A 22,269-nucleotide genomic window follows, 5' to 3' on the forward strand; every position below is an offset into this window, starting at 1 on the left:
GTTTCTTAAGAACATAAAAAATTATGGTTTTATGAGAAAACTGTTTTTTTTTTTTTGGCCACACCACAAGGCTTGCAGGATCTCAGTTCCCTGACCAGGGATTAAACCTGGGCCCTCGGCAGTGAAAGCCCAGGATCCTAACCACTAGGCAAGCAGGGAATTTCCAACTGATTGTAATTTATTTGGACATGGTCATTTTTTATTTTTTAGGATTTCTGCCCAAGATTCTACATTGTCACTGAGGCAAAGTTCGCATAGGGTTGCAAGGTTTTCTTCAGTAGCCTTACTCCAGCAGTCTACCCAGATGGCTTTCCTCAGAGGTGTTACCACCATTGTCTTGCCTCCTCCAGGGTCTGGAATTCTGAAGTGTCCTTCTCTGCCAGCCAGAGCAGTCAGTCTAGCACAGAGGTTGAGAACATGACTCTGGTACTAGACTTGCCTGGATTTAAATCCAAGCTTCACCACTTACTAGTTTGGCATGCCTCATTAAGAAGTTGTAAGAGTTAAGTGAGTTTTGTTAGAGCCTGTGGAATCGTGCCTGGCACACGGCAGGGTTCACGTAAGTGCTGTGGTCTGTGGCTAGTCTGGCATCCCACCTCCCTGACCACCGACTCTTCTCCGTCTTCATGACCTTCCATCCCCTGGTCCCCTCCTTCTGCCACAAGCTTCTCCCTTTCTGCATTTGCCTGTGATGCCTTCCTCAGTCACCTTCCAATTTCCTTGCTGCATGACTGCTCTAGTTCAGGTCCTTGTGGGGAACAGATAACTCAACCGAACTAGATAATCTGAGGAAAGCTTAATAAAGCTGTGAGCAAGGGTGAGGAAACCACAGGGGAGGCACGGCCAGGGCCTGAGAGCTGTGGAAGGTGGGCTGCCCGACAGGAGTCGTGAACTTGGAGGAGGGATGTGGTCAGCCCGTGACAACCACCCAGGAAGGGAGCCAGGGAAGTGGTCCCATTTCACCTTTCTCCCTCTTTGCATCTCCTGCCAGGCCTCCCTTTGGTCCTCAACCCCAAGGCAGAGGGCAAGAGTGCCCGTCTGTGCAGTCCACGTGGTCAGCCTCCTGAGGCAGAGCAGGGTGGAGCCAGCTAAAGAGTGCATCTAGACCGGAGGGTGGGTGGAAAATGTCCGCATAGTGCTCCTGGTCCCTCTGCTCTGCAGCTCCCACATGGCCTTGAGTCATGGCACCTTGTTGTCTGGCCCACACCCATCTCTCCACCCATGAGCCCCCCTGTCTCTGCCCTCATACCCAGCACTCTGGTCCCCTCCCCTGCCACTTGTCCAGTCTGCTGGCTGCCCGTAAAACATGCCATGACCTGTGTACCATTTTTAAACTTTTCATGCTCATTCGCTTTCCCAGGAGTGCTCTTCCCTCCTCCTAGGTCTGGAGAAGTGCTGCATCTTCACTGCGTCTAGCCTGGATATCCTTGCTTGTTCTCTGAAGTCTTCCCCCTGCCTCCAGTTAGATTCCCTTACAGCCTCATTACAAGTGCAATAAATGTTGTGGTGTACAGGGTTGTTTGTGGGACCGCTTGCTCTGTAGACTTGATTTTCCACTCTTTGAAGAGAGACCACACCATGCTCAACTCTGCATTCCTTTGTGGCGCCTCCAAGTAGTTGAAATAAAAACAAGTGCTCACAGGGAACTCTGCTCAATGTTATGTGGCAGCCTGGATGGGAGGGGAGTTTAGGAGAGAATGGATATACGTCTATGTGTGGCTGAGTCCCTTCGCTATTCACCTGAAACTATCCCAACATTGTTAATTGTTTATACCCCAATATAAAATAAAAAAAAAATTTTTAAGTGCTCAAAAAAATTAGTTATATTGAAATGACTCAGGGAAAGATGCAATAAATATCACCTAGATACAGATGGCATTAGTTATGAATAATGGATTTAGTATATTTATCACCAGGTTAACTGTATCCCATGTCGTATATAACCAAGTCATCTCCAACCCCATCTCCCTACAGTATCCAGATTTAGTTGCTGTCATATTCTCTGGGGCACCCTATATGTCACTTGTTAGAATTTCTCTGTGGAGTTACCTATTCCTTGTTTTACCTCCTCTTCTAGATCTTTAGCTCCATGAGGGCTTATCTGTGTCGTTCATCACAGAATCTCCAGGCTGTAGGACAGGGTATGGTACATAATTGATCCTTCACAAATATTTGTTGAATGAATAAACATATTGATCACAACACTCTGTGGCATGTTGTAATCTCAGGAGGCCAGCAGAGTAGGGATTCTAGGTGACATGGAAGGATCCATGAAGTTCCTTTCCATACTCTTCAAGTCATTCCTTACTGCTTTAAGGAGTCATTTCCTTATGACCCCACTCTCCCATCAGTAGAGCAACCACCCTTTCTACTTGAATGGGAGCAGGTCTTATACCAAGAACAAATTATTTTTTCCTTCAATATTCATAGGGATTACTGGGGGAAATTTATTTCCCTGAAATTATTCTATTTCTCATTTCTCTTACTGTGTTTATTTGTAGTTTCATTTGATGGTATCAAGCAAAATATATTTGATTGTTGTTTGAACCATTTCAATCCTATTCAGTAATACTGAAAATATGTAGTAATCATTAGCAGGTCTTATAATTGAACATTGGCATCATTTTACATTATTCACTACTGTTAATAGTCTAACCAGATTTTCTTATGAATGAATGACTTCAGAGAGTTCTTTTTAAAGGTCACAAGTGATGTTTGATAACCTGAAAAAGATTGATTTTTGGAAACAAGAAGTAGCAACACAGCCTGGAAGCCTTAATTTGTTTCAGCCCTATCATTGCTCAATAATCTTGTCATCTGGTATTTTCCCAAGGTTTAATATAATGAAAAAAAAATGTTCTGGAAAAGAAATTAAACTTGGAGTTTGAGGTAACAGAGCTCATATGAAATATATATACTGGAAATATTTTTTAAGACTCAAAAGCAAAATAAAAAGCAATTAGTAGGATTGTCTAAAGTGAAAATCTGTAAAAATTGCACAGATGGACTTCATAAATTTGGGAATTAGTAACTCTGTAACAGGTTTTTACTGATACATCTGTTGCAAACTAATTGCCTCTTTTCTGCCTGATAACTAAAGTTTAGGTTTGGGGGTTTTGCAATAGAGGCAGTTAAAAGCTCAACATTGTCATATTTTTCCATTAATTTACCAGTGAGCCGCTGGGTTTATACAGATAATTTGATTTATTTTGAAGATAATTGTAATTACAAGTTTGTTTTACTAGACAGCTTGTCCTTTGTAATATAATTTGCCTTTAACAACAGTGCAATTTCTTCTGCCCTTCTTAGTTTTAACAGCCTTTTCTTTAGGAAAAAATAAGTGTCGGCAATGTCTATGAAGACAATATTTTTAAGGTAGATGAAAATAGAGTGGTTTGAGGGCTCACCATCTTCGGTGATAGATCAGATTTGGACAGACCTGATTTAAGACTCCCATCATTATAGCCAGGAACAGGCCAAACCAGAGTCAGGCCCTTCACTCTCATATATGCTATGACCCCTACTTTCAGGATTTCTAAAAACTGAACATTTGTATACTCTGTAACCCAGCAGTTCCACTCTCAGATACATGTGCGTCTCATTCATTCAGAGAAACCACTGAGCTACCAAGTTGAAACCACTTTAACTTAGCTGTGATCATTCGGTGGAGAATCATGGGAGTTTATCCAAATCCCCATTTCCTTTAGGAGCTGGGTCTGGGGTCCTGGTTCAATGAATTCTTTATGGCACCTCTGACTCTGTTGTTACAAGCTCTGATTGCAGCAGTCATCAAAAGAACGTGGTTTAGCATTTTATAGTGCTCTCCGTGTTGTATTTCTTTTGTATCTTTCTTGACTACAAGTTTGTCCAGGACAACAGCTCCACCAGGGGCTTTTGTTTCTCCACCTAGGGTCAGGCATTTGATGCACATTTAATAAATATTTAAGGGGAATTCCCTGGCTGTTTAGTGGTTAAGACTATGCTTCCACTGTAGGTGGTCCAGGTTCTGTCCCTGATTGGGGAACTAAGATCATCTCCACATGCCTTGGTGTACCGCCAAAAAAAAGAACACTTAGTAAATATTTGACAAATGACTGTTGTCACTGAAGAGATAGGAAGATGAACAGAGACCATGCCTGAGCCAGAGCAAGCGTTTGCTATTAAGTGGCAGTAGTTGTGTTGCTTCCTTTGAGTTGTCTCAATTTGATTTCTTTAATCCTTTTGATCTCAAACCTTTTCATGTTTACATGTTTACTGTAGAAGATGGAAAATATAAAAAACACAAAAAAGAAACTCTTGCTATTTTGCTGTATCTCCTTTTGCTTTTCTTCTAATGCATTGCTTCAAGTTTCCTGTCCTCCTCTCCCCCTATTTTTTTAAAATTTCCTAAGAGGAATGGAAATGAGTCTAGGAGAGACTTCTCTACGTTTCTAAAGGATTCTTGGATAGAGTAGAAGCTGCATGTGTTTCTGTTTTGGTTTTCTTTACTCTCCATATGTGAAGGGGTAGCTTAGATGAAGTGCTGGGCCATAGAAGAGTATATGTCATGATATTTAACTCAAGCTTCTTCTTATCCACTGCTTTATTTTTGAGGTCAGCATTGCTGGTGGGTACATTATACTCCAAATCACTGAAAAGACATAGAGTTCTTCCAGGATAGCATCATTCTGTGTACTAAAATACTTAATAGTATTGTTCTCAGTCTCATCCTGAAAGCAGGATGAAGATCTTTGAGATTTTTTAGGCTTTCACATCTTTTAAACCTTAACATCCCATTAATCCTAGTTCTCTGCTCAAGAATCTTACAGAAGGTCTACTTCTCCAGGTTGAGGTTTCTCGGCAGTTGTCTCAGTCTGTGCTGTCCTTTGTTTCTGGAACCAGTTGGCCTTTGCCTTCCCTTTGCTTGTGCTGTGTGGCTGACGGGTCTGTCCTCCTGTCGTACCTGGAGCTCTCACTCCCCATCCGTCATTCCCCTGGGTGCACACACCACACAGTGCTGTTTGTTGTTCGGTCTCTCAGTCATGTCTGACTTTTTGAAACCCCCTGGATTGCAGCATATCAGGCTTCCCGATCCCTCACTATCTCTCAGAGTTTGCTCAAACTTACGTCCATTGAGTCAGTGGTGCCACCCCACCATCTCATTCTCTATCACCCCCTTCTCCTCCTGCCCTCAGTCTTTCCCAGCATCAGGGTCTTTTCCAATGAGTCAGTTCTTTGCATCAGGTGGCCAAAGTATTGGAGCTACAGCTTCAGCATCAGTCCTTCCAATGAATATTCAGGGTTGATTTCCTTTAGGATTGACTGGTTTGATCTCCTTGCTGTCCAAGGGACTCTCAAGATACAGTGTTTTATTCTTTCTTTTTCCTCTTAAAATAGTCCTAAAAATAGACTTCTGCTTCAGTTTTTTTCCTCCAGATTCCTCTGAGTTTTGGCCCAAGTTTCTCTTTAGACTCTTAAAATATTTAAATTATACACATTTAAATGAGATTGTTCATTGGTAAGAAAAATCACCCCTCTAACTCTGACAGACAATTTCTTTTGACCTTTAAAATAATTTATTGGGAACATGGTTTATTCAGCTCAGCTTTGCTTGGGGGGTCTCATGACATTTGCATCATCTCTAGGCCTCTGCTTCACCCTGTTATTATAAAGGATTGTCCTGAACAGAGTCCATCTAATATGGGTCCTGTGGTGTGTGTGTGAGAGAGACAGAGAAATACACACACACACACACACACATATACACATGCACGTTATAGAAAAGTTAGTTCTTGTGGAAATAGTTACAGAAAAGAGAAAAAGGTTAAAGTTTGGATTTACATCATTATCATTGCTGTTTTGTCTAACCTTTGACCTATGTTCAGTTACCTGAGTGGCCCTATTGTTCTCTTGCCTGGAACCCCATTCATCTAAGATGTGCCTGCTATTCTTGGCACTGAGGAGACAAAACTTCACATGTGTTTACATTTGATTCCCTTCATCTTTGTGACCCATGGAATGCAGATATCTGCTTAAGGGTGAGTTCATACATGTGGTATTTATGCCCTCATTGTCAGGAAGGTGATGCTCAGTTTTGGGGAAAGCAGATTGGGAGCTACTATTCAAGCCCAAGCCTTCTGGAGGCCAAAACAGAACCACCTGCCAGAAGGAAGATTTATGGTGGTGTTTTCCCTTACCCAGGATGTGTGGTTCTCCTATCCTGTATACAACTTTACAAAGTTAAGGAAAAAAAATTGATAGTGAAACTGATTGCATGTAACTTTAGAAAAGGAATCATTATCCAATTAGGTTACATTCTAATTTGACTAATTCTTTTAATAAAATATTTTTTTTAACTAAAATAGTATACAGTCATTATAGAAAAAAATCTACAGAATATAGATGGATGAGAGAGCAACAATAAAGAAAATGAGAATCAGTGTTTATCAGGTGTCTGGCCTGCTCTGCTTCCTTCCATCCTCCAGGTAAGACACTGTTGCACAAAGGTCTACAGTAAAAAGACTTGCCTTAAGAAAAAAAAAAAAAAGACTTACCTTATGCTTTTAACCCCACCACCTTGAACTTCAAGCCCCCTTTTTATGAACACCTGCTACCCTCTCTCTGGACACAGGTGGTATTCTGCAGACACAGTTTGGAGAACAAAAGAGGTTCAACTAGTCACACAGCCGGCCAGGGCCAGAGCTGGAGCCAGACACAGTTGCCTCCCTCTACCCACCACCAGCTTACCAGATTCTTCCCACTACTTGTTTTGATGGTGTTTTGAGATTGTTCTTTAGCATTAAAATCTAGAGCAGTATATTAATTCATTCTGTTTTATTCACTAAAACCATTTTCCCCAGGCTCGTGTGGGGCACATGTACCACAATATCTAGGGCAGGGTTTCTGTCTCTAGGGAGCCACAGTCAGATAAGAAAAGAGCTACGCACAGGCTTTCAGCAGATGTGGAAGAACCACTGGGTGCTGTATACTAGACCGTGGGGCTGAGGGGTGGGCGGGTCAGTTCTGCCTGGGAACCCATGTGGGCTTCATAGAGGATGGAGCACAGGGACTCCAAGAAGCAATGGAGCCTCTGGTTAGAGAAAGCTGGCGAGGGGAGAGTCAAGACCGGGTTTGGCAGCATGTGGACAGCAGGGCTTTTAGCAGGGTGTCTGGTGGAGAAGCACAGATGGTGTTTAAATGTCAGCTCTGAATCACCCTTTGAAATTGCACGAGTTCAAGGGGAAGGATCTGGAAATTCTCCAGCACATTATTTGACCTTCCAGTCTCTCAGTAACCATTTGGTGTCCAGCTCATAAGTGGAAGTTCTCTGCAAAATCGTGTCATACAGGAAAAGTCAAAGAATAATTTCAAGAAGGCAGTTCTTATGCCTTAGTCTGTGAACCGGAGGGTTTATTCCCCTCCCTTAAAATACCTTTTACTAGTGCATTGCCACCACCCAGCTTTGACAAAGACCCAGGTTCTGTGGATTCTCAATTCTTGCCCAATCTCCAGGAATGACTGAATAAAGGTTAAATAAAACTTCAAAAGCAGGGCCAGAAGATACTGAGCTTTTGAATGTGATAGTGCTTAAGATGGAAAATATATTTTCTGTCTAGCTTTTTTTGTTGTTGCCTTGGCAACTGGTTGGGTTTTTTTTAACCTTTCAATTTTTCTCAACAACGTGAGCTGCTTCCTTTGATTTAGCTCAGATGTGTGAACAGATTTATATCTTATTCAGTGTCTCTAGTGTAAGTGTTTATGAGGTATAGATTCTCATTTTTCATAATCTTCACAAGGTTGAACAGGAATAAATAATTTCACATATCTGTTAGCTTGCCTGATTAACCAAACAAAGGCAAGTCACCATGATCTTTTTTTGTCTGATGTCAAGTACCGTAAAAATGATTCAGATTCATTTTTATAAACTATAACTAAATATTTTGACACTAGGCTTTTTAATGTCTCTGACAAAGTCTATGTGAAAATTGTTTTCATAGGCTATAAATGCACATCATTCTTTCTGTCTTCCCATTACTTCCTCTGCTCTAGCCACAGGGGCCTCCTGGCTGGTCCTCATCCTGGCTAATTAAACCTGTCTCTGTTTCAGGGACTCTGCATTTGCCATTTCCTCTATCTGAAACCCATCTGCCCCAGATATTTGCATTACTTCCTCTCTCATTGCATGTAAGGCTTCCCAGTTAAATGCCATCTCCTCAGAGAGGGCTGTTTGTGCCTTTCCGTCTAAGACAGCATCCTCTTGGCCATTTCGGAGATGAGTGGATCCATCTGTGGAAAACCTAAATGAATATCAGTCACCCTACATGAAGTCCACCAGTCTATAAGACCTACCCATGGCAAGAGCTTTCAATTAGTATTTTAATGCCTCACCCTTAAATTATGAACTCACAGCCAAAGATTAGCAGATATTTGTGGAAATCCTCCATCATAAAATGTAGAAACCAAGATGAATAAGAAACAAAGAATTCAGAAGAAAGCAATAATGATGGAGCAGAAGAAATCTGCAAAAAATAAAACAGAAAGTGGGGCAGAGGAAATCATCATAGAAATAATAACAAAAAATTTAGGAAAGCAACAAAGGGGAAACCTAGGTCAACAGCCATGGAACAGGCCTGGAGCCTGAGGGTGGAGAGCTGCTGAGGCAAGTGCTCAGCAGGCCAGGGAGCTGAGGCTGTTCTGCCAGATGGACATGTGGAAGTTACACTGAGAGGCTCTTGGGGAGTGTGGGTAGCAAAGCAAGCATATGTAAAAGAGGAATAACAAGCACAGAAATAGTAATATTGTACAATAAAGCAGTGACAACTTTATATAGTTATCATAACTTAAAACTCTAAATGTTGATTTAATTTTAAAACTGGGCATAATTGTATTTAAAGAACAGGGGAAGGTAAGTCTCTGCACAGGGGCATGTGTGTGATGGGGCCTAATGTCAACATAAAATGTCTTAAGATTAATAAGTTATCATATAGGATCATGTTCATTAGACATAAAAAGATTTTAAAAACCAGAAGGAACAACAAATTGGAATGTAGACTCTGAGCAATGGGGAGGATGCTGAAAGAGACAGGAAGTATTGTTGCTCATTGTCAGACTTTTAGCCTCATCTGACTTTCAAAAGCTCTGAGCCTATATTACTTTTAAAAACATAAAAATTAAAAATTGAAATATAAGTTTTAAGCAGCCCTGCTTCTGTGCATATGTCACTGATTCAGTCTGAGGTACATTTGATTAATGTGAATTCAGTCCAGTATCTGGCTGATGTCCTTGGCGGGTAGTCTCATTTGTTTAACCAAATCCATTTGCACTTACACACAGAATAATTAATTCAGGCTCACTTTATTGGAAGTCATGCCGAAGACATTTATCATTTCTTTCTTTACCGTGGAGATGGATAGGACTATGGCTCATGGCTGTTGAGGCTGTGTGCTCATTAAAGATGGAGTGGACGTATATGATACCAAACTGAACTTTTTAATTACTTCAGATTTAATGATGTACCTTTGCCATGTGCTTAAGCTTCAGCAAATATTTACCCTTCCCAAACTGATTTGTAATTTATAACTTGTCATGTCAAATAAAGCATTTTCTGAATTACAGTCTTTAAAAAATAGCTGACACACTCTCCTTTGTGGGGAACTTTCAACGTGTCCGTCCTATGATTTGGAAATGACCCTTCTCACTCCTCTCAGTCTTAGTCCTTACTTATTGATGTATTTATATTGGATACAGTTTAGTATTTTTATTCTGCCATCTGGGACATTCTCATAGAGAGAAATGGATGGGTGGGTGACTAGATGGAGAGAGAGAGAGAGAGACAGAGAGGCAGATTGACAAACTGAATTGTGCTAAGAATGTGTGGAAATAAAGTATCAGATAACAGAGAATATACCACCAGCTTTAGTTTCAGGTTTTTAGTCTCAGGCTTCCCAGGTGGCTCAGTGGTAAAGAATGCCTGCAATGCGGGAGACCCACGTTTGATCCCTGAGTCAGGAAGAACCCCTGAAGAAGGGAATGGCTACCCACTCCAGTATTCTTCCCTGGAGAATCCTGTGGACGGAGGAGCCTGGTGGGCTACAGTCCATGGGGCTGCAAAGAGTCAGACACAACTGAGCAACATTTCTTCCTCCCCTTCCCATGCCTTATTAGTCTTTGGTTCCACTTCCTGAGTTTGAATCCTGGCCCTGCCACTTACTAGCTGTGTGTCTTTGACCAAGTTTCTTAGTCTCTGTGCTTCAGTTTCATTATCTATTAATTAGCCCACTTAATGCCCATTCCAGCCTCCTCCTAGCATTATCGCTTGCTTTACACAGGATTGGAAGTTTCCATTTCTAGACCTTACAGCTAGTATTCTGGAGTTAGATCTGCTAATCAAATACATTCCCATAAACCTCTGAAGTCAGGCCTAGATTATGTGGGAAGAGAGATGGGGCCTGGACCTTCATTTCGTTTCTAGCTGGTGTGGATAATGGCAGAGGCAGCGTGGTTCTGAAACCAGCTGCTATAGTAATAGCTTCCTGACTCGACAGGCAGCTTCCTGATTGAGAACTTCCAAATTGTAGCAGAAACTGAGTTTGGAGCAGCATTTGTAGCAGCAGCTTCCTGGTTTTTTAGGTTTCAGCAGCACCTTTGTCCAGTTCTGCTGAGTGATTTGAGGAGTAATTTCTAGAAGTTCATTTTAGAGTCTGTCTCTGCAGTTCTCCCAACAATGTCATGAGCTGTGTTATACCTCTTTTTCTGTTTAAGGTGGCCAAAGTGACTTATGTTGGCTGCAACTAAAGATCAGGAACAGTCACCTTCCCTTATAGAGTTGTAATGAGGAGCGATAAGGCATTTAACAGGCCTAAAACATGTAGCGTGCTTAGTTGCTCAGTTATATCTGACTCTTTGTGACCCCATGGATTGTAGCCCACCAGGCTCCTTTGTCCATGGAATTTTCCCGGCAAAAATACTGGAGCAAGTTGCCATTTCCTTCTCCAGGAAATCTTCCCTACCAAGGGATCGAACCTGCATCTCCTGCATTGCAGGTGAATTCTTTACCACTGAGCTGCCAGGGAAACCCAAATCATGTGGCATGCCCCTCCTTCCCTTTTTGACATTCTTAGCGCTTTTTCTAACCTCAAGCAATGGTATACCTACAACCATGAATAATGTAGATATTTATTAGTTTGTTGGTTCATTCATTCATTCATATGTTTATTGAAACAATTATTTGCTGGGTGGCTATTTTAATTAACACGTGTTCTAGGTGTCTTGGGGCAGCTGAACCTAACCAAACATTCAATGTTAAAACATCAGAATCATCTGTGAATCTTTTTTAAAAAAACTTGATGTCTGTGCCACATTCAAGACTTATTGAAGACAGGGAGAGTGTGTGTGTGTGTAAATTTTTTTTAATTGAGATACAATTTCTATACAGTGAAGTACATGAGTCTTTTGTGTTTCAGCTTAGTGGATTTTACATACGTAAAAAGAAAAAAAAAATACATATATATATATATATATATATACCCAATTAGCTACTACCTAGGTCAAGGTATAGGAAAACAGAAATGTACATGAAAAATTTATTGTGTGCATGGGATTTGTGGGGCTCCTTTTAAAAGGAGCTAAAGTTTCATATACATTTGAGATTTTGCCACTCAGAGGTCAAAAAAGTAATTGTCTGGAATGACCAGTATAACTAGGTCATTTTCCTCTTTTTCCTTCTTCATTGTCACCTACAAATTGGTACTCCTTCCTAGGTTATGAAGAAAATTATCTCATTTATATGTGAAATGGAATAAATTTAAGAAGGACCTTAGGTAACAAAAAAATCAATAAAGCTGTAAATGTTACCACTAATAACTTGTGAGTCATAACCTTTGACTCTGTCTTCTTGTGGTTGGCATAATTCATTGGCTAGCTAAAAGTAAGTTTACTTTCTTAAAAAAAATTTTTTTTTTCTTACTTGTTTATTTTTGGCTGCTCTGGGTCACGATCGCTGTGCTCAGGTCTTCTCTAGTTAGGTTGAACAGGGGCTACTCCCTAGTTGCAGTGTGTGCTTGGGCTTCACATTGAGGTGGCTTTTCTTGTTGCAGAGCACAGGCTGTAGGGTGCACAGGCCTCAGTAGTTGCTGCTGGCAGGCTCAGTAGTTGTGGCACATGGGCTTAGTTGCCCTTCAGCGTGCCGGATGTTAGTTCCCTGACCAGGGATCAGACTCACGTCCCCTGCATTGGCAAGTGAATTCTTAACCACTAGACCACCAGGGAAGTACCGAAAATTTATTTTCTTAAAACTAAGCTATATCGCTTCTTTTATATGATCTCTTCAAAGAGAGTGAATATCATGAAACAGTAAAAATAATTATTTTCCTTTTTTTCTAAAAGGGTGCTTGGTCTGTAGGTCAGTGGCTGTACAATTAGTGTTGTAATGCTGAGAGCACTAGAGTAGCAGCATGAGCTGACTTAGGAAGATCAAGTTAGTAATATTTGAAAAACATATGAAAACAGTTGATTAGAGAGAGAGAAAATAACATCTGCAAAACATTGTTAATAAAAGCATCTACATTTTTTAATAAAACCAACTAGAACAACTTTGAGGTGGAATGACTTTGCATAATTAACTCATTACAGAATGAAATTTTCGGGAAACAAAATGTAGAGCCCAATAGATACAAGATAATAGATTATCAAAGGCAAAAATAAAAATCCTAAAAGCAGCCATAAAGAAAAGACAGATTGCTTATAAATGAATGATAATTAAGCTGACTGTTGATGTCTCAGTAGCAGCAATGCAAGCAAGAAAGCAGTGGAATAATATCTTTTTTATTTAGCCTGCTTACAAAAGATTGTGATTGTTAAATTTGAGAATTCATGCTTTTATCAGTTCTAAGACATTCTCACCCATTAACTCATTGTGCATTGCCTTTCCTATGTGCTCTCTATTGTCTTTTTCTGAAATTCCAATTAGAACATCTCACTTTGACTTATACATCTCTTAATTTTCTTTTGTTTTCTCCATCTCTTTGTCCCTCTGTGCTAAATTCTGAGTAATATCTTCAAATCTGATTTCCATTTTGTAATTCTCTGTCCAGCAGTGTCTAATCTTCTATTTTTACCCAGCTACTGAAGTATAAATAAATACTATTATAATTTTACATTTTTCTGAGCTTTTAAATGTCTGTTTCTAATTTACCTGTTTATTTTTCACAGTCTCTTGTTCTTTAGTCAAATTTCTTATTCCCTATTTTATTTCTTTAACACAAGTATATTTATTTATTCTGTGCTAATTTCAGTAATCTGTTTCCATGAGTTTCATTCCAGTGCTGTTCCTTTTGTTTATTCCCTCTCAATAAAGGTGCCTTGTTTCAATATGTATTTTTTGAGTGTTGTTTTTGTTGTAAACTCATATTCCATGGAACTTTATATAGGTTTCTTTTGAGATTTGGAGTTGAGAGTACAGTCTTCTAAAAGGATTTGCATTTGCTTTCTCCAAACATATGAGTGCACTTCAGTCTGGAACCATATTAAAATATATACCTGGCTTAGAGGATTTTGATTACAAAATAGTCTCAACTCTGGCCACATATGTATGTGAGGTCTGGCTATTGGTTATATCTCTGGTGAGATGGTTCTTTTTTTCTCTCCACTTAGAGCAAAGCCAAGACAGATAAGTTTTTTTTTTTTTTTTTAAGTGTAATCCTTTTCTTTATTTTTATTTTTTATTTAAAAAATTATTTTAGCCTCACTGCATGTCATGTGGGATCCTAGTTCCCTGACCAGGGACTGAATCCATGTCTCCTGCAGTGGAAGCTCAGAGTCTTAACCACTGGACCATCAGGGAAGTTCCTACAACCCTTTTCAAGGCATATATTTTTTCTAGTTCATCTTTTCTCTGAAGGTGGAGCTACAGGACTCTCAGCTTTGTGCACTGAGCTTCCTTTCAGGCCCCCATCTTGCTATGATCTAGGCTTTGTGTCCTGAATGCTGTGTGGACATTAAAACTGGTATACTAGGTCTGGGCACCAGCTCAGGACTCACTTTCCTTTGGAATACCCACTCTTATTTTCCTCTTGGTCTCTAAGGACTTTCTTTATTTTATCCCAACTCAGTCATGCGTTATAAGAGATTGTTCTTTAAAGTTTTACCCAGCATTTTTAGATGTTCGGTCACAGGGACTATTTGCCATGTCCTTGTAAAGGTGGAAATTCAGTTCCATATTTGTACCTCCTAGTCCTTGTCTAGCTCATGTTTCCATGTTAGAAACATTTTCTACACAAATACATCCTAAACCCCCACATCCCATATTTTCTGTCATTCAGTCAGCCTCAGCTTTCTGGGGCTTTCTCTTCTGTTTATAAGCATTTTCTGCGTAGGTTGTATATTATACTATATAAAAATTTTTGTTCGTGGTTTTCCTACTTCTGCTGAGTTTTCTGTGTTCTCTGAAATTATTTGTTACAGAAGAAAAGGCTCAAAGCTTTGCCCTTCTTAGATTTAGCTGTTACTGGGGGAAGGAAGGAGAGAGAAGGAAATTAAGAAATATCTCTTAAAATTGTTCTCACTGTATTTCCCAGTTTCATCTTCCCTTTTAAAATTTAAGTCACACTTCATTTCTGAGTCAGCCGGGGGTCATTCTGTGAACCCCGATCATTTCTTCCCTAGTTTCTCAATCTTCTTTTTTTTTTTTTTAAAGTAGCCTGTTTCTCTTTCTTCAGTGTATTTATTAATATAAACTTTTCCCTGAAGTTCTTCACTTGATCTCCATCTATTTCCAAAACCACCCCCCCATGAGGCTCCCTGGAGGTTGAGTCATTTCAGTCCCACCCACACTCTGGGGCTGGTGCACCTTGGGGGACAGATGAGGGCTCCAGCAGCCTGAGCTTCTGTGTGTGACATGCCCACATGCTGAGGCACCTGCTGTTCCCACCCACGATGGGATTGTGTTTGCTTTGCATAGCATGCACTTGGGACCTCTCTGTAGTCATAGTCCCACTGCTGTGAGATGGGCAGTGTTCACTCTGATTCATCCCACTAATTCTGATGCCGGGATAAAGCAGTAGATAAAAGTGATATTCCTTCTAGTCCAAAATGAATGCTTGTTCATCTGGACTTTGCTTATGATATTCATTTATCACTGCAGAGAAGACCTACAGCAGCATTTACAATTCACTTTTTAAAATCCTAGATGCTGGGACTTTCCTGGTGGTCTAGTGATTAAGATTTTGTGTGTCCAATGCAGGGAGCATGGGTTCGATCTGTGGTCAGGAAAATAAGATTCTACATACAGAGTGGCCAAAAAATAAAACACAACCCTAGATGCTAAATGACAAATAGCTTAATACTTACATGTAACAACTCTGCTGCTGGTATTACTCTTGTCACTGTGATAATTATAAAGTAGTGTATATTTGTTGGACACTTACTGCACACTCGGTTTTTTAAAAATTTATTTACTTATGGCTGTGCTGGTTCTTTGTTGCTATGCATGGACTTTCTCTATTTCCGGCAAATGGGGTCTTCTCTTCTTTGCAGTGCACAGGTCTCTCATTGTGATGGCTTCTCTTGTTGCAGAGCACAGGCTCCAGGGCTCTTGGGCTCAGTAATTGTGGCACACAAGATTAGTAACCCCACAGCATGTGGAATCTTCCCAGACCAAGGATTGAACCCATATCCCCTTCTTTGGCAAGCGAATTCTTAACCACTGGACCACCAGGGAAGTCCCACACTAGGCTTTATACTGAAAGATTATTTAGTTCTTACAATGGGCCTATGAGGCAGCAGCTCTTATTTCCATTTTACAGATGAGGACATGGAGATTCAGAGATGTTAAGTAACTTGCCCGTGGTCACATACCCAGTAAGTGGCCACGATAGGATTCAAATTCAAGTCTTCTAAATACAAAGTCCGCCAGTGTCTTGTCTGTCAGGACAAAAGCATTCAGATTTCTGATCTATGATTATGAGCTTTTTTTTTTTTTTTTAACAATAGCCAGAAATTAAAACCACATTAGTCTGTCCTTTAAGGTAGCAGATGTGAAAATATATGTACACTGAAACCATGCTGCCTGCCATTGCATAGAACTGACTTTGAAGTTCCCTTGTGGGAACTGCTTTTAGAACCAGCATGTGAAACATAAGAAAAGTAATTTCCTCTTGGAGATAAACCTTGTTTTTTAACTCAAGCCATGTTACCCTGCATGATCACCTACATAATTTATCAGTTTTTGTTCCTAATGCCTCTTGACATTTTCCAAAAAGCTAATTCTGTCCTCTGAGCATGGAGATTTGCCACTAATAAGGACATACAGAAGAAGTTTCCAGAGCAAGTAAAGACATTTTCTAAAGTAACTCCAAAATGGTCTCAGCAGCATCAACATTTTTAAATTAAGAGATTACCCCTGCCCCCTAAGGTGATCACTTTAAAGAGGGAACATTCATTGATATATTTACATACATAAATATGGTCTGGTCTGTTTGCTTCCAATTCAGTCTGTCACTTCATAGATATACTTGACTTTGATTTGATGTAGAGTGAAATATGTTTACACAAGTATTTGTTGTTGTTTAGTCGTGTCCAACTCTTTGCGACCCCATCAACTGTAGTTTATCAGGTTCCTCTGTCCATGGAATTCTCCAGGCAAAAATACTGGAGTGGGTTGCCATTTCCTTCTCCAGAGGATCTTCCCAACCCAGGAATCGAACTCGTGTTTCCTGTATTGCAGGTGGATTCTTGACTGCTGAGCCACCAGGGAAGCCCTTTACATAAACATGCATCTAGCAAAAATACTGCTGTGTAGAGAAACATCAGACTTTCCTTGTCAGTCTCAGAAAGTCTTACTGGTGGTGTCAACAGTGGAACTGGCTCAGTTTTGGTAGGAATTCTGTTCCCCTTTAAATCTTACAATTAGGAAATACTGACTTGTGGATTTAGACAGATTGTGAGTAGGCCTGCCTTCTTCAAAGAAAATGGATGAGATTTCTGCTTCTCCAGCAGAGGAGCATGATTTTTTTACTAAGTATGTCTCCAGTAACACTTCAAGCATCATTTTTAAAGTGCTTACTTTTTCTTACAGTGAGGGTTAAGGTTAAAGTTTCAAGCATCATCTTAATTAGCCACTCACATTTAAATTAACTCTGCTGAAATAAACAGCTATATTCAAAATAGTAATGTTGCTGTAGCAACCTAAATCCAAATCATTTGATTTTCCTTTCTGTTCACAATTGTTCCTTACTAGCTAGGCCTGGATATGAAACAAATTTGCTGAAAATTCCCATGTAAATTAGGTTTTCAAAATAGTGTGAGAGGGGAAAAATACTTTAAAACGATTGCTTTAAATGATACCTTGAAGCTCATAATTCCCAAAGGTTCCTGAAGAAGCTTGGGTCCCTTGTGTGATGGCCTTATCTGGTCATCTCATCTCAGGGTTCCTGGTGGTCAGAATGTGGATGAGGTCGAGGGGTCATAGTTCTTTTTTCTTTTTAACAATTTTTAAAATTGAAGTATAGTTGGTTTACAACATTGTGTTAATTTCTATTGTACAGCAAAATGATTCAGTTACACACACACACACACACACACACACACATATATATATATTTTAAAATATTCTTTTCCATAATGATTTATCTCATGATATTGAGTACAGGGACTTCCTAAGAATCTGCCTTCCAATGAAGGGGATGAGGGTTCAATCACTGGTTGGGGAACTAAGATCCCACATGTCACAGGGCAGCTAAGGCTGTACACCACAACTAGAGAAGCCTGCGTGCTGCAACAAAGACCCAGTATAGCCAAAAAAAAAGAAAAGATACTGAATATAGTTCCCTGTGCTATATGGCAAGCCTTGTTGTTATCCATTCAATATGTAATAGTTTGCATCTGCTAACCGCAGACTTCCAGTCCATCCCTCACCCACCAGCCCTTCCCTTTGGCAACCACAAGTCTGTTCTCTATGTTTGTGGGGACCACAGTTCTTGTTCCAGCTCTAGCTAAAATGTTCTGATCCAGAAAGTGGGGAGAGTTGAACCAGGTGCCTCCCCATGGCTTTTTAACAGTGAAAGGGTCAGGTTCTCTGTTCCAGTAGCTTAATTGCTACTTAACAAAATATGATCCATTAGATCATAGAAAAAGCAAGAGAATTCCAGAAAAACATCTACTCCTGCGCCATTGACTATGTTAAAGCCTTTGACCATGTGGATCACAACAAACTGTAGAAAATTCTGAAAGAGATGGGAATGCCAGACTATCTCACCTGGCTCCTGAGAAACCTGTATGTAGGTCAAGAAGCAACATGGAACAACAGACTGGTTCCAAATTGGGAAAGGAGTACATCAATACTGTATATTCTCACCCTGCTTATATAACTTATATGCAGAGTACATCATGTGAAATGCCGGGCTGGATGAAGCACAAGCCAGAATCAAGATTGCTGGAAGAAATATCAATAACCTCAGATATGCAGAGGACACCATCGTTATGGCAGAAAGTGAAGAGGAACTAAAGAGCCTCCTGATGACGGTGAAAGAGGAGAGTGAAAAAGCGGGCTTAAAACTCAACATTCAAAAACTAAAGATCATAGCATCTAGTCCTATCACTTCATGGCAAATAGATGGAGAAACAATGGAAACAGTGACAGACTTTATTTTATTAGGCTCCAAAATCACTGCAGATGGTGACTGCAGCCATGAAATTAAAAGAGGTTTCCTCCTTGGAAGAAAAGCTATGACCATCGTAGACAGCATATTAAAAAGCAGAGACATTACTTTGCCAACAAAGGTCTGTAGAGTCAAAGCTATGGTTTTTCCAGTAGTCATGTGTGGATTTAAGAGTTGGACCATAAAGAAGGCTGAGTGCTGAAGAATTGATGCTTTTGAACTGTGGTGTTGGAGAAGATTCTTGAGAGTCTCTTGGACTGTGAGGAGATCAAATCAGTCAATCCTAAAGGAAATCAGTCCTGAATATTCATTGGAAGGACTGATGCTGATGCTCCAATACTTTGGGCACCTGATGTGAAGAACTGACTCATTGGAAAAGACCCTGATGCTGGGAAAGATTGAAGGCAGGAGAAGGGGACAATAGAGAACAAGATGGTTGGTGGCATCACCCACTCAATGGATGTGAGTTTGAGGAAGCTCCGGGAGATGGTGAAGGACAGGGAAGCCTTCACCTGGGGTCCACTGGGGTCTCCAAAGAGTCAGACATGACTGAGCGAAAAGAAGAAAAGGCAAATTCAAGTGGTTTTTAAATCAAGCTTCAGGCTAAGCCTCAGTCTCATAGTAAAGAAGAGAATTGTTAAGCATTTCTAGCATCTAAGCTTGTGGTTTCTAAATGTTGATTATGAATCATCTAGGGAGACTCTTGAACACCCTCCTGGCCCATCATCACCATCAGTGGTCCTCATTGTGGCAAATGGTAGTTATATGAAAATGATTTTAATTAAGAAAAATAATGAGCCTATTAGCCTTTTTTGTGTGTTCCATTTGCCAGTGTGACTCTGGAGACTTGGTCCTGTCTCAGTTTTCTTGTCTGGAAAATGAGATTCAATAAGCTGGATGTGTTCCCTGTCTCTGGATCATGACTTTTTATTAAATGGAGTAGAAACACAGTATCACTTTTGGGTAGTGATAAATTAACACTGAGTTGTTCTGCTTGGGAAGCAGGTTTGCGGTTAAAACAAAAACAGGACTTGAGGCTTTTCAAGTAGTATTTTTTTCATCCTCACATTTTTTTTTTTTTCCATCTCCTTCAGTCTAGAAAAATCTGGTCTTGAGATTAATTGGAGAAAAGTCAGAAAATATATTGTTTTCTTTATATTTTTATAAGCCATTAAAAAGAAGATAGAAAAGAGACAAAAACTCAAAAGAAAAATGGTAAAGAACATTAACAGACAGTTTACAGCAAGGAAACCCATATGAAAAGCAGCTCAGCATAGGAGTAATCAGGGAAATGTGAACCCAATAAGGAGATAGAGCTTGAAGCGTCTGACAGTATCAGGGTTTGGCAAAGCTATGGAGAAACAGGAAAAGCTAGACAGCGCTGGAGGGACTGTAAATGCTGCAACCCCTTGGGAAAGTGATTTGGCAGGATCTAGTGAAATTGAAAACGCATGTTTCCTTCAACTCAGCAATTCCACTCCTGGATGTATTTCCAGAGAAAGTCTCACAAGTACACAAGGGCTCACTAAGGCCATGTTTGTGATAGTGAAAAATTCGATACAACCTACATGGCCTTCAGCAAGAGAATGGATGAAAAATAATGCAGTATATTCCTACATTAGAATACTATAAAGCGAAACTTTGTATCTTGAAAATAAAATTGAAAAGACCATCACACATAAAGCAACACTCTGTCTTGCTTATGGATACTTATATATGTAAAGTATAAAAATGGGCTGGAAGAAATCAGTTTCTATGTGGGAATTTCTACTTATATGTCAACTTTAATTGAATTGTTTAATTCTTCTTTAATAGGAAAAAAAGATTTGAAGCAAATATGTCATTAGTTAATTGTTCAATCTGGAGTGGTGTGAACTTGGATATTATTGTTCTCTGTAATTTTCAGAACATTTTAATCTCTTCAGAAAAAATATAAAATGCCAAGGTAAAAGTAAGATAGTTTATAAATCAGACAGTAGAGATTGACCTTTATTAATTGCTCTGGGCACCTACTCTTAGGGCTGTTCACCTATGACACATATTTTAAAAATTTTTTCAGCATTCATTTTATTTCTCAGCTGTTGCCTTTTAGAGGACTCTGTTCTCTGCCCTTGGCATCTGTTGGGTGATTCATCCATGCTTTTACTTTCAAAAAGATGTAAGTCCAGACCTAGACTGTGGTTTCAAAAGCACCTGACCATACCATCTATCCTTTGAAGTGTTAATTTGGATTAACTATCCTAATACCAGCATCTCCTTGCCTTTCCTTATGAGTATGTGGTTTATGTCCCTTAAAGAAATGGTTTGCAGATTCTAAAATGTATAAGCCATCAGGCAAAAGAAGGCTTAAGCTGATGTTTCTCTGGTCATTAATTTTATGTTACTAATGAAATGGGGAATAACAATGCTGATGCTATTCCCTGAGGGGTGGGGGACAGCCAGATGAAACCAGAAAGAGGAATCTAAGCAAGTTGCTGATAGAGTAGAGTGAACTGAAGCCCTTCACTTGCAGGGCAGTAATCAAAATTTCTTGGACAGTGGGTAGGAAAAATACCAGGTGTGAAAAAGCAGGGGTAGAAAAAGAGGATTTTCTTGGAATACAGTAGAACAAATCCACAGAGGGTTTAGTAAAAACAAACAAATAAAAATCTGTAGGTACATTATTTATACCACAGACTGGGATTATTTCTGGCATCAAAACTCAACCCTCCCCTACCTTGCCCCCAGATGTGTGTGGTGGAATGACTCACTGTTGACCAAGATATATTTGCCCCTTCCTCCAGCATCAGCTTATAAGTGTAATATATCATGATTCATATGTTCATATAGTGGATTATGTAATCCAGGGCCCTTTTGAGAGTGAAAAAGAATACTATTAATAAATAATTGAGACAACAGGCACAAACTGAGGTTTTCCTGGGCAAACATCCCAGTCACCCTAGTGAATACTGTTCACCATAGTAATACACACATTTACATGTACATTTGAAAGTAAAGCTTATCAAATAAAAGAAAACATCAAAACTTTTAAATGCGCTTGGCCATGGTGATACAACAGATAGTGAGAGTGACAAAAAACCTTGAGTAGGAGGAGATCGACAGTAAACAAACGAATCATGTATTATTAGATGCTGTTAGGTTTATATGGAAACTATAAGACAGACAAGGGAAATAGGGACAGCTAGGGTCTAGGAAGTGAAAGAAATACAGTTTTAAATAGTGTGCTCCAGAAAAGTGTGGCAGACTGAATTATTGTTCACCAGTAATCTCTTCCTCTCCCTATAGGAGAATTTTTCTTCCTCATTCTTTTGAAATCAGGTTTGGCCATACAACTTAACATTGGTGTTGATATGTGAACAGAAATGACAGTGCTCTCCCAGTGACCGTCTGCCCTACCATGCTCTGTTCCATCTGCTGTAGTCACTAAGCAGTGTTGAGGTAGTGGCCTGGGCTCTAGGGTAAGGGCAAGGATGATACAGATCCGCTAGTAGTATGACAAAGTGCAAGTAGTAAGAAATAATCGTTTGTTGTTTTATGAGATTTGGGATTTGCTTGTTATGTAGCATAACCTAGGCCATCCTAACTAATACAGAAGGCCTCACTGAGAAGGTAACAAACATCTGAGCAGAGAACTGAT

General features: G+C 39.8%; 1 protein-coding gene across 6 annotated transcripts in view; it reads left to right on the forward strand.

Moving 5' to 3' along the window:
- SHLD1 (shieldin complex subunit 1) overlaps positions 1 to 22,269 on the forward strand; it is a 106,201-nt gene that overhangs the window by 74,384 nt on the left and 9,548 nt on the right. The window contains exon 3 of one of the 6 annotated variants that reach the window (XM_081556421.1): positions 18,353 to 18,374. The exons of the other annotated variants lie outside the window; for them this stretch is intronic. Within the exon in view, the coding sequence (XP_081412547.1) occupies positions 18,353 to 18,366 (14 nt within the window). The 3' untranslated portion in view covers positions 18,367 to 18,374. Of the gene's footprint in view, positions 1 to 18,352; positions 18,375 to 22,269 lie in introns of those variants that run through there. 6 annotated transcript variants of the gene reach the window in all.

The sequence above is a fragment of the Giraffa tippelskirchi genome, chromosome 13, assembly GCF_054371585.1.
Source record: "Giraffa tippelskirchi isolate mGirTip1 chromosome 13, T2T-mGirTip1v1.2.pri, whole genome shotgun sequence".
NCBI lineage: Eukaryota > Metazoa > Chordata > Mammalia > Artiodactyla > Giraffidae > Giraffa > Giraffa tippelskirchi.